The sequence below is a fragment of the Haliotis asinina genome, chromosome 8 (genome assembly GCF_037392515.1).
Source record: "Haliotis asinina isolate JCU_RB_2024 chromosome 8, JCU_Hal_asi_v2, whole genome shotgun sequence".
Classification (NCBI taxonomy): domain Eukaryota; kingdom Metazoa; phylum Mollusca; class Gastropoda; order Lepetellida; family Haliotidae; genus Haliotis; species Haliotis asinina.
The window spans coordinates 57,824,253-57,840,333 of NC_090287.1; the positions used below are offsets into that span (position 1 = coordinate 57,824,253).

The following is a 16,081-nucleotide window of genomic DNA, read 5'->3' on the forward strand; positions in this document are numbered from 1 at the left end:
TCTGTAGCGTAACATGCTGTGTGGGGCCGGGCATTGCCCTGCTGAAACAACTCCGTCTGGTGGGAGGTGTTGGCGTAGGATTTCGTCACAGTACCTTTGAGTCTGTACCTACCGCCAAACCCGCACAGCCACCACCGAAATCAATTCATCGTTCTTCCAAACAGGCATTAATGTCACATGGAATGTACTCTTTGAACAAGATCCTTCAGCCTCTAAAGTCTCCAGGCTTAAGTCTTTGGATGAGCATCATCCATCATACGGGTATTCTTTTTTCTGGAAAACTCACCAGGCAGTCTAGTCTTCTTTTATTGTGTACATAACGTTTCTGGGCTTTTAAATACATTTCTGGCAGTTTACATCACATGCTTTTATTTACCTCATGGACCTTTGCCATATCAGGACATATTCCCCTTATCAGTTAGACTTGTTGTCTACATCATGTACTTTGTTTACCCGTCTGATGATCTTCTATTTGCACGTCCAAAACCTATGAATAACCCTGAGATAAACGAGGGCTAAGCACACGAACATAAGCAGGTGTACATGTGTCAGGGTTAACGTTTCTTTCGTAAGTAATTTGCCCACTCAATGATGGTAGGAAAACCCGCAGTGATGCAGATTTTGGACGTTGATAAAACCTACGAGGACGACAGTTTAAGACTTTGGCGATGCTAGAATCCGCATCGATGACTTTAGTGAGTCAGTGATTTTCGTTCAGATTTACAGCACTTATAATATCACGGCGGGCGACATCCGAAATAGGCCTCACACATTGTACCCATGTGGGGAATAGAACCTTGTCTTCGGCGTCACGAGCGATTGCCATAACTCAAACCTACCGCACCGCTCTTATCACGTAAAATAAAGATGTCTTAGTAAGATGTCTGACAGTTCCTGGTGCGTGCGTGCGTGCGTGCGTGCGTGCGTGCGTGCGTGCGTGCGTGCGTGCGTGCGTGCGTGCGTGCGTGCGTGCGTGCGTGCGTGCGTGCGTGCTGATCTACTCTCAGCGTTGCATTACTCTGTAACAAGTGTTGAAGAGGATGACTCAGTTAATTTCAGTAGGCAAAAACTCCGTGTCAGAATGGTGTGTGTGTGCGCGCGCGCGTCCGTGCTGATCTACTCTCTGCGTTGCAATACAGTGCAACAATTGTTGAATAGGATGAATCAATAAATTTCAGTAGGTACAATTTCCGTATCAGTATGTGCCCTCTAATGGAACTCACGAAGACAAGTGATGTGCATACATTTAATGTAGAGTCATAATGGCAAAATCAGAGGAGCTAGATTGGAACAATGTACAAGTGCATGTGGTAAACACTTATCCCATGATTGACACATCGCCATGTTTCAATTTATTGTTTAACTTTAATTTAGTTGTTGAAAGGACTTTACACATGCCGTTCTTGGTCACGTGTTATCAGAGACAGAAAACAGAAAGCTTTTACTAAGTGTAAACACATGGACAAAGAATAATACAGAACACTCTTTAACATTTAAGCAGGAAGTTAATGAATGTCATCATCACACGGAGACGTGTTTTGGGAAACTGTTTTAGGGAAAAATATTTTGGAAAGGTAAGTTTTTCTTGGATTGTGTGTTTGATGTGAACTATAGATAGGAAACTGAAAAAAAATATCTGGTTTCAAAAATTGCTGTTATACAACCTGCGGATTTTCGGTTTGCACAGTGTCGGTTTTCCACACAAGCAAAATCGACTGACGTGTGTTAGGCGATGGTAGTTTTAAACCGGCTAATGGTTCGTTTGCTTTCATCTTGATGAATATGTTTTTTGTTGGCTAGAACTGGCGTCATTGAAGGACAAAAATAGTTAAACGAGCGCAAATACCATATATGAAAGCATGCATTTACCAAAGCGTAACATCATAAGTGGCGGTCTGTATTTATATGCAGATGCTGTCAGTGAAGGCTGGACATTATTTGACATGCAAAAAAAACAAAACATGGATTGGAATACAAGTAATAAGTTCTGTAATGTGCTTTCACGATTGGAACAAGGCAAATGAATAACAATAACCGCCATTGTAATCTTAATGTCGTGGCATGGAACAGTTATTTATTCTTCTGATTAAACATGTATTTAAGCAAGCAAACGAAAACTGGCTGTTGTAAGAGGTTTTGTAAATGATAATGACGGATATCGGTTACGGATAATCAATTTGAAAAAACAGATATTTGCTTATTTCGACAAAAGGTATTTTCATACATTTAGTATCGGCAGAATTGTCGAGTCCAAGAGATGCTGTTAGCATCGCTCTTGCAAATGTGTATAAAACAGTCAGTTCAGAGCGTTGCTTGTTAAGGATTTGTAATTATGGAATCTAAGTACTTTCAAATTTGAAGAACATTCATTCACATGATGACAGTAAGAATCAAGACAACATTTGGTATCAGCTGCGGAACGACGTGGTTAGCGAAATATAGACACAGGTTGAAATGGCTACTTTTTCGCAATTTTCAATGGTTTGGCGGAGGGAACGACATTTCTTCACAGGTTTATTGAATAGCGTTTAAAATGCATGACTGAGGAGAATGAAAGGCTTGAAACGTTATGGGTTACTGCAAACTACTCTTTAACCTCATATCTTTTGAAAACAAATTCAACAGCAAGATCGTGATAAGGTGAAAATATTTAATGTGATGCCATCACTCCGGTCTTATAGAAACTTCGCTGTCTTTCTGTGAAATAAAGGATGCAAATCAAATGCTAAAAGGGTGAGGGTCTGAGTCTCTTTCCTGCCTACTTCAGCACCATCAAGCTACTCGTGCGTAACAATCAAGCGATCAGTAACTGTTCCTAATTCCATCACCACCATGAACCTACTCGTCCGTTAAGACCAGGTGATCAGTAACTGTTCCCAGTTCCATCACCACCATGAACCTACTCGTCCGTTAAGACCAAGTGATCAGTAACTGTTCAAGGTTCCATCACCACCATGAAGCTACTCGTCCGTTAAGACCAGGTGATCAGTAACTGTTCCCAGATCCATCACCACCATGAACCTACTCGTTCGTTAAGACCAGGTGATCAGTAACTGTTCGAGGTTCCATCACCACCATGAACCTACTCGTCCGATAAGACCAAGTGATCAGTAACTGTTCGAGGTTCCATCACCACCATGAACCTACTCGTCCGTTAAGACTAAGTGGTCAGTAACTGTTCGAGGTTCCATCACCACCATGAACCTACTCGTCCGTTAAGACCAAGTGATCAGTAACTGTTCGAGGTTCCATCACCACCATGAACCTACTCGTCCGTTAAGACCAAGTGATCAGTAACTGTTCGAGGTTCCGTCACCACCATGAACCTACTCGTTCGTTAAGACCAGGTGATCAGTAACTGTTCGAGGTTCCATCACCACCATGAACCTACTCGTCCGTTAAGACCAGGTGATCAGTAACTGTTCCCAGATCCATCACCACCATGAACCTACTCGTCCGTTAAGACCAGGTGATCAGTAACTGTTCGAGGTTCCATCACCACCATGAACCTACTCGTCCGATAAGACCAAGTGATCAGTAACTGTTCGAGGTTCCATCACCACCATGAACCTACTCCTCCGTCAAGACCAAGTGATCAGTAACTGTTCGAGGTTCCATCACCACCATGAACCTACTCGTCCGTTAAGACCAAGTGATCAGTAAGTGTTCGAGATTCCATCACCACCATGAACCTACTCGTTCGTTAAGACCAGGTGATCAGTAACTGTTCCCAGTTCCATCACCACCATGAACCTACTCGTCCGATAAGACCAGGTGATCAGTAACTGTTCGAGGTTCCATCACCACCATGAACCTACTCGTCCGTTAAGACTAAGTGATCAGTAACTGTTCGAGGTTCCATCACCAGCATGAACCTACTCGTCCGTTAAGACCAAGTGATCAGTAACTGTTCGAGGTTCCATCAACCCCATGAACCTACTCCTCCGTTAAGACCAAGTGATCAGTAACTGTTCGAGGTTCCATCACCACCATGAACCTACTCGTCCGTTAAGACCAGGTGATCAGTAACTGTTCCCAGATCCATCACCACCATGAACCTACTCGTCCGATAGGACCAGGTGATCAGTAACTGTTGGAGGTTCCATCACCACCATGAACCTACTCGTCCGTTAAGACCAGGTGATCAGTAACTGTTCCAAGTTCCATCGCCACCATAAACCTACTCGTCCGTTAAGACCAAGTGATCAGTAACTGTTCGAGGTTCCATCACCACCATGAACCTACTCGTCCGATAGGACCAGGTGATCAGTAACTGTTCGATGTTCCATCACCACCATGAACCTACTCGTCCGTTAAGACCAAGTGATCAGTAACTGTTCGAGGTTCCATCACCACCATGAACCTACTCGTCCGTTAAGACCAGGTGAGTAGTAACTGTTCGAGGTTCCATCACCACCATGAACCTACTCGTCCGATAAGACCAAGTGATCAGTAACTGTTCGAGGTTCCATCACCACCATGAACCTACTCCTCCGTCAAGACCAAGTGATCAGTAACTGTTCGAGGTTCCATCACCACCATGAACCTACTCGTCCGTTAAGACCAAGTGATCAGTAAGTGTTCGAGATTCCATCACCACCATGAACCTACTCGTTCGTTAAGACCAGGTGATCAGTAACTGTTCCCAGTTCCATCACCACCATGAACCTACTCGTCCGATAAGACCAGGTGATCAGTAACTGTTCGAGGTTCCATCACCACCATGAACCTACTCGTCCGTTAAGACTAAGTGATCAGTAACTGTTCGAGGTTCCATCACCAGCATGAACCTACTCGTCCGTTAAGACCAAGTGATCAGTAACTGTTCGAGGTTCCATCAACCCCATGAACCTACTCCTCCGTTAAGACCAAGTGATCAGTAACTGTTCGAGGTTCCATCACCACCATGAACCTACTCGTCCGTTAAGACCAGGTGATCAGTAACTGTTCCCAGATCCATCACCACCATGAACCTACTTGTCCGATAGGACCAGGTGATCAGTAACTGTTGGAGGTTCCATCACCACCATGAACCTACTCGTCCGTTAAGACCAGGTGATCAGTAACTGTTCCAAGTTCCATCGCCACCATAAACCTACTCGTCCGTTAAGACCAAGTGATCAGTAACTGTTCGAGGTTCCATCACCACCATGAACCTACTCGTCCGATAGGACCAGGTGATCAGTAACTGTTCGATGTTCCATCACCACCATGAACCTACTCGTCCGTTAAGACCAAGTGATCAGTAACTGTTCGAGGTTCCATCACCACCATGAACCTACTCGTCCGTTAAGACCAGGTGAGTAGTAACTGTTCGAGGTTCCATCACCACCATGAACCTACTCGTCCGTTAAGACCAAGTGATCAGTAACTGTTCGAGGTTCCATCACCACCATGAACCTACTCGTCCGTTAAGACCAAGTGATCAGTAACTGTTCGAGGTTCCATCACCCCCATGAACCTACTCGTCCGTTAAGACCAAGTGATCAGTAACTGTTCCCAGTTCCATCACCACCATGAACCTACTCCTCCGTTAAGACCAAGTGATCAGTAACTGTTCGAGGTTCCATCACCACCATGAACCTACTCGTCCGTTAAGACCAAGTGATCAGTAACTGTTCGAGATTCCATCACCACCATGAACCTACTCGTTCGTTAAGACCAGGTGATCAGTAACTGTTCCAAGTTCCATCACCACCATGAACCTACTCGTCCGATAAGACCAAGTGATCAGTAACTGTTCGAGGTTCCATCACCACCATGAACCTACTCGTCCGTTAAGACTAAGTGATCAGTAACTGTTCGAGGTTCCATCACCACCATGAACCTACTCGTCCGTTAAGACCAAGTGATCAGTAACTGTTCGAGGTTCCATCACCCCCATGAACCTACTCGTCCGTTAAGACCAAGTGATCAGTAACTGTTCGAGGTTCCATCACCACCATGAACCTACTCGTCCGTTAAGACCAAGTGATCAGTAACTGTTCCCAGATCCATCACCACCATGAACCTACTCGTCCGATAGGACCAGGTGATCAGTAACTGTTAGATGTTCCATCACCACCATGAACCTACTCGTCCGTTAAGACCAAGTGATCAGTAACTGTTCGAGGTTCCATCACCACCATGAACCTACTCGTCCGTTAAGACCAAGTGATCAGTAACTGTTCGAGGTTCCATCACCCCCATGAACCTACTCGTCCGTTAAGACCAAGTGATCAGTAACTGTTCAAGGTTCCATCACCACCATGAACCTACTCCTCCGTTAAGACCAAGTGATCAGTAACTGTTCGAGGTTCCATCACCACCATGAACCTACTCGTTCGTTAAGACCAGGTGATCAGTAACTGTTCCAAGTTCCATCACCACCATGAACCTACTCGTCCGTTAAGACTAAGTGATCAGTAACTGTTCGAGGTTCCATCACCACCATGAACCTACTCGTTCGTTAAGACCAGGTGATCAGTAACTGTTCCAAGTTCCATCACCACCATGAACCTACTCCTCCGTTAAGACCAAGTGATCAGTAACTGTTCGAGGTTCCATCACCACCATGAACCTACTCGTTCGTTAAGACCAAGTGATCAGTAACTGTTCGAGGTTCCATCACCACCATGAACCTACTCGTCCGTTAAGACTAAGTGATCAGTAACTGTTCGAGGTTCCATCACCACCATGAACCTACTCGTCCGTTAAGACCAAGTGATCAGTAACTGTTCCCAGTTCCATCACCACCATAAACCTACTCGTCCGATAAGACCAGGTGATCAGTAACTGTTCGAGGTTCCATCACCACCATGAACCTACTCGTCCGTTAAGACCAAGTGATCAGTAACTGTTCGAGGTTCCATCACCACCATAAACCTACTCGTCCGTTAAGACCAGGTGATCAGTAACTGTTCGAGGTTCCATCACCCCCATGAACCTACTCGTCCGTTAAGACCAGGTGATCAGTAACTGTTCGAGGTTCCATCACCACCATGAACCTACTCGTCCGTTAAGACCAAGTGATCAGTAACTGTTCGAGGTTCCATCACCCCCATGAACCTACTCGTCCGTTAAGACCAAGTGATCAGTAACTGTTCCCAGTTCCATCACCACCATGAACCTACTCCTCCGTTAAGACCAAGTGATCAGTAACTGTTCGAGGTTCCATCACCACCATGAACCTACTCGTCCGTTAAGACCAAGTGATCAGTAACTGTTCGAGATTCCATCACCACCATGAACCTACTCGTTCGTTAAGACCAGGTGATCAGTAACTGTTCCAAGTTCCATCACCACCATGAACCTACTCGTCCGATAAGACCAAGTGATCAGTAACTGTTCGAGGTTCCATCACCACCATGAACCTACTCGTCCGTTAAGACTAAGTGATCAGTAACTGTTCGAGGTTCCATCACCACCATGAACCTACTCGTCCGTTAAGACCAAGTGATCAGTAACTGTTCGAGGTTCCATCACCCCCATGAACCTACTCGTCCGTTAAGACCAAGTGATCAGTAACTGTTCGAGGTTCCATCACCACCATGAACCTACTCGTCCGTTAAGACCAAGTGATCAGTAACTGTTCCCAGATCCATCACCACCATGAACCTACTCGTCCGATAGGACCAGGTGATCAGTAACTGTTAGATGTTCCATCACCACCATGAACCTACTCGTCCGTTAAGACCAAGTGATCAGTAACTGTTCGAGGTTCCATCACCACCATGAACCTACTCGTCCGTTAAGACCAAGTGATCAGTAACTGTTCGAGGTTCCATCACCCCCATGAACCTACTCGTCCGTTAAGACCAAGTGATCAGTAACTGTTCAAGGTTCCATCACCACCATGAACCTACTCCTCCGTTAAGACCAAGTGATCAGTAACTGTTCGAGGTTCCATCACCACCATGAACCTACTCGTTCGTTAAGACCAGGTGATCAGTAACTGTTCCAAGTTCCATCACCACCATGAACCTACTCGTCCGTTAAGACTAAGTGATCAGTAACTGTTCGAGGTTCCATCACCACCATGAACCTACTCGTTCGTTAAGACCAGGTGATCAGTAACTGTTCCAAGTTCCATCACCACCATGAACCTACTCGTCCGTTAAGACTAAGTGATCAGTAACTGTTCGAGGTTCCATCACCACCATGAACCTACTCGTTCGTTAAGACCAGGTGATCAGTAACTGTTCCAAGTTCCATCACCACCATGAACCTACTCCTCCGTTAAGACCAAGTGATCAGTAACTGTTCGAGGTTCCATCACCACCATGAACCTACTCGTTCGTTAAGACCAAGTGATCAGTAACTGTTCGAGGTTCCATCACCACCATGAACCTACTCGTCCGTTAAGACTAAGTGATCAGTAACTGTTCGAGGTTCCATCACCACCATGAACCTACTCGTCCGTTAAGACCAAGTGATCAGTAACTGTTCCCAGTTCCATCACCACCATAAACCTACTCGTCCGATAAGACCAGGTGATCAGTAACTGTTCGAGGTTCCATCACCAGCATGAACCTACTCGTCCGTTAAGACCAAGTGATCAGTAACTGTTCGAGGTTCCATCACCACCATAAACCTACTCGTCCGTTAAGACCAGGTGATCAGTAACTGTTCGAGGTTCCATCACCCCCATGAACCTACTCGTCCGTTAAGACCAGGTGATCAGTAACTGTTCGAGGTTCCATCACCACCATGAACCTACTCGTTCGTTACGATCAAGTGATCAGTAACTGTTCCAAGTTCCATTGCCACCATGAACCTACTCGTTCGTTACGATCAAGTGATTAGTAACTGTTCCCAGTTCCATCGCCACCATGAACCTACTCGTCCGTTAAGACCAGGTGATCAGTAACTGTTCGAGGTTCCATCACCACCATGAACCTACTCGTTCGTTACGATCAAGTGATCAGTAACTGTTCCAAGTTCCATTGCCACCATGAACCTACTCGTTCGTTACGATCAAGTGATCAGTAACTGTTCCAAGTTCCATCGCCACCATGAACCTACTCGTTCGTTACGATCAAGTGATCAGTAACTGTTCCAAGTTTCAGCGCCACCATGAACCTACTCGTTCGTTACGATCAAGTGATTAGTAACTGTTCCAAGTTCCATCGCAACCATGAACCTACTCGTTCGTTACGATCAAGTGATCAGTAACTGTTCCAAGTTCCATCACCACCATGAACCTACTCGTCCGTTAAGATGTAGAGATCAGCAACTGCTGTTAGTTCTGTCGCCACGAAACCTAAACATTTTACGATTGCCTTTTGAAAGAAAGATTCACCATCCCAGCCTTTTCACAACAGGTCCAAGTTGAAGGCTTCCTTCTTCAAGACTACCTTTAATGGTTGATATGCTGTATGTAAATGCTGCTAAAATAAGAACAACTTACAACATTGTAACAACACAATTTGTAAAAGCAGCTTAAAGCAGGGTCAGGACAAATGCTGTGGTTACTTACCTCTTTAAGTATTTGCCCAATAAGTGGTAAAGAACACAGTAGTACAAATCGGAGTCTTCGTTTCATCTTCTCCATGCCAATGCTTTTCATGATCGGCTCCAGGAACTTCAGATTACCGTCTTTCTTCACGAACACTAATTCTGATTTGACACCAAGCCTTGATAAGCCCCTGGCCAAGTTGTGTGAGTCTAAACCTGAATGTAACAAAATATACAAAAAACTAGTAGAACCTAATATTTTTCATGTCCAGGAACCAATATTAAAACTGAAAACGTGATGAAACAGATGTTTTCGAGAAAAATGTCCCACAGGTGGCATATGCTGAGTCTAGTCATTTGTTCACCTGAAATAGTTCGGGAACGTATGGTATTAGAGTCATTCTCAAACGTTGCAGCTATCTGGTGTACAAAAGACAACATAATTCAAATACAAAGTAATCAATCACTATATACACAAATGACAAACTACATTGTTAAGGTTCACATATCAATAATATTTGAGGCTAATTATGTTCAGTATTGTCATGAAGACTAATTAAACTAATTAGGTCAAAGACACAATGTCTTTCCTGTAACAACGGTAATACATATATTTTTCTTAAATTTACATGGATGCCTAAAGAGATTGCATTGTAAATTCTACCTTACCTGTTATTTTGTTACACACACTTAAAAATTCAGTTCTAAGATTGCATGTTTATGAAATAGACCTCATCTACACTGTGTCAGATGAAAATGTGAAATCTGCTGGTACTTTTCAATGTTCTTGATATCCCTCAACTGTCTGTCATAAAAATATTGCACTGAAGGCGATTTGAAGAGAATATTTTGATATTTCTGAATGATTTCTGACAATGTCTTACTCTTTAGATCATAAAACATTTACTTTCAAGTCCTGTTATATGAAAGACAGTACCGTTATGCCAAAGACACTCTATGTTATTGCAAAGAAAATATGTGAAATAAATTTGAAAAAAATATTTAATTGTAACAAAAATCTTTGATCTATCTGTAATGAAAGAAAGAGTTCTTTGCATGTTACCATCAGACGTATATTAAGTCTTAAATGTTATATCCATATCTCCAAATAAGGTGACTAACAATGACATGTTTGTTACAGATAAGACAATTCGATTGTATATCTAGTTAGGATAAGAATACACCAGTGGTACTGATGATAAGCTAGGTTCATATCAATCAGTTTCTAAAAGTATTGTTTTTAGCATACTTGTAGACCAAAATATATAGTCTATATGTTAGAACTTTGCCTATTTGTTAGGCTACAGGCATGCCAGTGTTACTGGAAAGACATTTCAGAACAAGTTAATGGAAGACAAAGGAGAATGAAAAAACTATAGACTTCGTGCTTTAAATAAACAAGAATTAAAGTAGCAGTTACCATCTTGAAATTTGTTTCTTTTAGGAACTCAGAAAAAAAATAATGACAAGTTTGACAGTATTTGTCATGAATTTATGAAACTGTCAAACAGGTTTACAAGTAACAAATGTATCAAAGTTTGGACCACCATCCTCACACTGTCAAACTGGTTTACAACTAACAAAAGAATCCAAGTTTTGACCATCTGCCTCAAACTGTTAAACAGGCTTGCCACTAATAACGTATCAAAGTTTTGATCATCTGCCTGAAGCTGTCAAAGTAACAAATAAATCAACAAAATTAATATCTGTATTTGTCATACCCATTTTGCCAGTTCTGAAAAAACAAAGAGACATGAATGTTTCACGGATTTTTTGCTTTAGATTATCACCAATTGACTTTTTTTGGGGAAACTGGATGTTCAATGCTTTGATTGTTTTTGTAGACTTATTATTACAGTGTCATAATTAGTGTGATCAGTCACAAACTGTAAAATAACCGTCTTTAAAATGGATATAAGCATGCAAGGTTTCAAGAACAGACTTCTGTGTTAAGCATGAGGTAATTTTGTCTCATATCTTAATGCACATCTGAATAAATCAGGAAAGAAAAACAAAAATGAAAGCTCATTTATGTTAAACTGTCTTTGCAGTAACAACATAAGTCCTTTAAATAACAGGTATTTTTGAAAGGTGTGAAACATACAAATTGTTAAGGAAAATATCAATTGTTACTTCAAATATAGACTGATGTAAGGACACAGCAAATCTAGATGAACAAAGACCTTCTAAATATATTGGATATTTTCAAATTTGTATTAAATTGTCTTTGCAGTTACATAACTTGTCTCTCCAGTAACAACCTTTTACAAAAATAAGTGTAACTGCATTCAGGAGAGAAAGTGTAAAACATGTTTCAGTTTCTGCATATATACACCTTAGATCTTTAACGCAGTTAAGCTGTTAATGACATTGACATTAAAATATGTGACTAATCAAGATATGTTTCTTTGATGTAACACTGATGGTCTTTCCAATAACAAAATAGCTGTTACAGAAAAGACTGTTATTTGAGAGACAAATTGCTAAAGTAAATTCAGATAAATTTTAATGACTATTCCCTTTCCCATTTCAGACAACATCCTTGTGTTGCAATTATGGCTCCAAATGCAAAGAGAAACACACAGATATTTTTCCTGTATACAAGAGAAAAAGATTGTATTTTACTTCAAAATTCACCTTGAAAATCACAAACATCTGCCAGGAATGGGAAAAAGGTCTATTCTTTTCAACTACTCCAGAAACAATATTTTGTTTAATGAAATTTTGTGCACAGCAGACACCCGATGTTAGGTTTCTGCACCCGGATATATGACAAAATGCATATCCTTTGTTACAAAAAGGAATGAAATAAAAAGTATTTGGTCATTTTGTTTGTCATAAAAAATTCCAAGACAGATTAGATATTGCTAACGAAGGAGAACTCAGATTTTTAACATATTGATAAAATTTGACGGTTATATTGAAATTTTAATCCTGATACGTTAAAAAGCTGCATCTTTTGAGAATGATTCATAAGCCAAATTAGGGAAATGGATTGAACATAATTTTTGTCACTGATGCATCAATTTTGGATATTTCCTCCACATGTTTATCATAAAAACTTCTTGAAAACTGAGACCTTGAAAGGTGTAACCTTGGTCAAATAACTTGTGAGCAAGAGTGGCATGACGCTTTTTAAAACCCTGATAAAAACAGCATGCTCGATTGTATCTCAAAAGCTGTGAAATGTAAACATCAAGAGCTGCAACTTTTGGAATATTGGTCGACATAAAGGGATGTCAACTAAAGAACATAACAAAATTGACAGAAAAAACGCAAGTTGGTGTGAAAGGAAAATAGTTGTGAAAATTGTACAAAATTGTAAAGAAATCAATAATGCAAAACTGACAACAAAATTATCTTAATTCGTATCATATCAACAGTCCTGACTTATATCAACATTCTGGCAGCATAGCTCAAGTTTCTACCTACTGTTGTCCCTGTCACTGAGTATCGTCGTCGAGTTCCAGTCTAGCGTGTGGATGAGGTTGCTGGTGTAGTTGAGGAAGTCACACAAAGGGGGCTGCAACGGGTACTCTGTGCTGGGCGAGAGACGATGTTCGTCATCATCTTTCCACGCCTCCTTATAAAAAGTCTCCGGTCTGATGAATTGCACTGACTTTCCACTCATTGGGTCTGGCGCTATGATGAGGTCAAGGTTGTAGTTCTTCATGATTGAAACTTTTTAAAATAAATGTTCAAATGTTAAGACAGCATGTTCACTGATTTTTAAAAAGGTTGGGTTGTTCTTGTCAATAATATGATAAACAAACATGTGAGTAGATGAGTATATGTTTACGCCACACTCAGCATTATTTTAGCAATATGGCCACTGTTTCTAGATAATCGGGTCTTGACTGGACAATCCAATGATCAACAGCATGAGCATCGCTCTACAAACAAACAAGCATAAACATAGATTTATGGTAGGGTACTGCCACATATGAAATATGATTTTATATTACTTATAGAACTCCAGCTAGTGACAGAATGATGTTCAGTGTCAGTGCGTTAGGTATAAATGAGCACACAACCCTATCGACACCCATACGAAAGTATCCACCCCGAGTTCAGTTGAAAAGTTCCCATTGTGCCAAGCGTATCGGTGTTTGAATCACTGTCAGTAAATGATGATACCAAGTGTATCGAGGGTAGACGAGACTACCTGGCTCACTGGTGATGCCCACACACGAAAAGGGAAGTCAACTGGTCGCTTAACAACACACACACGAACGTATGGGGCATGACACATTTGGGAATGGCATCGATCATCAGTTTTGTCTCTGATAGGTCAGATTTGGAAATGTGTTATACTTATCTACTTTTAGAGAGATTTAGTCTTGCCTTGAATGTTGTAGCCTTTCGCATCATACAACTCCTCAGCAAGAATCACGCTCTGGAAATCTTGTTTAAAAAAGTATGCTGTCTCTAATGTTGGACCGCAAAAGCTTTGGTGTAGCCTTAAATGTTATAACCTTGATCAACCAACTTCTGAGCAAGCGCCATATTACACTCTGGAAATCCTGGTGAAAAAAGGCATGCTGTCTCAAATGTTGGACGGCAAATGCTGTAAATTGTAAACACCAAAGACTGGAGAGTTGAAATACAACCCGATGTAAACAATAAGCTGATAATTGGAAAATCGAAATCATCGCTTGTCATACAGCCTTGTGGAGAGTTGTAAGTCTCCTGAATTCATAGCTCTGAATATGAAACGAATGAAGCACTCACCGATTTTCCTTTCAACCTGACGTGGGTAAATCAGCGGAAGGGAATTAATTATTTTCATTGAATGATATCAGATTATCAATTTACTTTCTTGGCTAGACTACTCTCTGAGTTAAATGCGTAATGGACAGACCCGCGTAAAGGAGAGTGACGTTGTTTAGGATAGTACTTTAGTTCTATCAACATTTCGTTAACAGACCCCACCCTATAATGAAATCTATATTGTTTTGGGGACAAACCTTGTCTGCTGTTATGGTGACCATTAATATAACGATTTACTGGTGTACATGAGCCTACAGGCACAACACACTACCAACAGTGCCAATAAGGCGGAATGCCGCCCATTTTAACTAAGGACCTACCGGCATTGTCTGTAGAAGAGAATGTGACAGGATGTCGAAGTTTGTGATCAATGAGTGTGTTGCTCTAACAATGCGGTGAACGTGTGTTTTATTTAATTGTTTGTGTACTGACATAGATATGACCATGTTTGATAAGCTGTTCCAAGGATCAAGTACAGAACTAATGGATTGTGGGTAGCCATTATTTTGTGTTCCTCTATGAACGCTATGGGCAGTTAAGTGTTTCCATATGTAATGCGTTCGCGTGAAAAGACATTTTGATATTGACGTGACATAGTGATTGAGTGAGTTTAGTTTTACGCCGCACTCAGCAATATTCCAGCTGTATGGTAGAGGTACGTAAATAATCGAGTCTGGACCACACAATCCAATCATCCTCTGTATGGACTGACACCAATCTACACAACTGGGATACGATGTAAAGTGTGAACCAAGTCATCGAGCTTGACCACCCGATGCCGTTGGTCACCTCTTAGGACATGGGCTACCGAAGCTCAGCTCTAGCCCAGATCTTCATGGGTTGAAATAGAATAAGATGCTTCAATTTGGCCTTTTTGACAATTGGAATCAGGAACATTTCAGTGTTCATTTGTATTTGTAAATTGCTTTGTATTTGTAAATTGTAAACACAGATGAAGTTTAAATATTATAATTCTTAAACCCATGGTTTGCAGTGAAAATTGTATTAAAATTATAATAAAAGTTAACGTCTATCAATTTGCATTTTTTGTTTGTATTGCAATGTGAAACACCAGTGCCACTCATCACGTACCGCAAGTGCATGTTTCACTGGAATGCAAATTAAAACGATTTGAATATATGATTGTTTGTTAAACAACTTTTATCTTAGCTGAATAAAATTCTGAAACATAAATGTTCAATTGGTAAGGTAAAATTATGAGGATTCGCAGTCTTAATTTCAGTGTACTTGGTTAACTTTTTTGTTTAAATTGAAATTCATCGGTACGTTTTCACTACAGACTATAAATATTCATATCAGTGCTAGAGACTAATCTATTATGCGTAAAGAGCAAAGAAGATCAACATGCCGGTCCCAGATATGTTACACGTACATACCATACTAACACATATCTCAGCAGTATTCTTGAAAACAAAAATCTTCTGCAAGTAATGTTTTAGCTTCAGACATTAGCGCTTAGGACTGAGTTCCGTCTCCAAAGGAGTTATAGGATATACCATTCGTCCTTTTCCGTAACCCACAGGAAGCTACTTGTCTTGTCATAGATATGACCAATTATACGAGTTGGTCACGAATGAGAAAATTCGTCAAGAGCGCTCCAATGGAGAAAACTCTATGATGTTCACCTGAGATAATATTCGGCCGATAGAGGGCGCGAGTGTCGATTTAATACAATGTTGCATTAATTAATTCGAAACTTAAAATTTACTATTGTAATTTGTTTTGTAAAATAAATTATATGGTAGCTTCCATGAAGACTTATATCTAGTATTTTGAGAGAAATTAATTATTTATTTTACAGACGTGTGTTGTGAAATAGCACCTTTAAGGCAGGTAGTGAACAAATCTGTCGAAA

At 41.1% G+C, this 16,081-nt stretch overlaps 1 protein-coding gene across 1 annotated transcript in view; it reads right to left on the reverse strand.

The window, feature by feature from the left end:
• LOC137294931 (glutamate receptor ionotropic, delta-2-like) overlaps positions 1–16,081 on the reverse strand; it is a 34,053-nt gene that overhangs the window by 16,146 nt on the left and 1,826 nt on the right. The window contains exons 3-4 of the mRNA XM_067826104.1: positions 12,868–13,116; positions 9,458–9,651 (exon numbers count right to left, since the gene is read on the reverse strand). Coding sequence (XP_067682205.1) covers positions 9,458–9,651; positions 12,868–13,116 — 443 coding nt within the window. The remainder of the gene's footprint in view (positions 1–9,457; positions 9,652–12,867; positions 13,117–16,081) is intronic.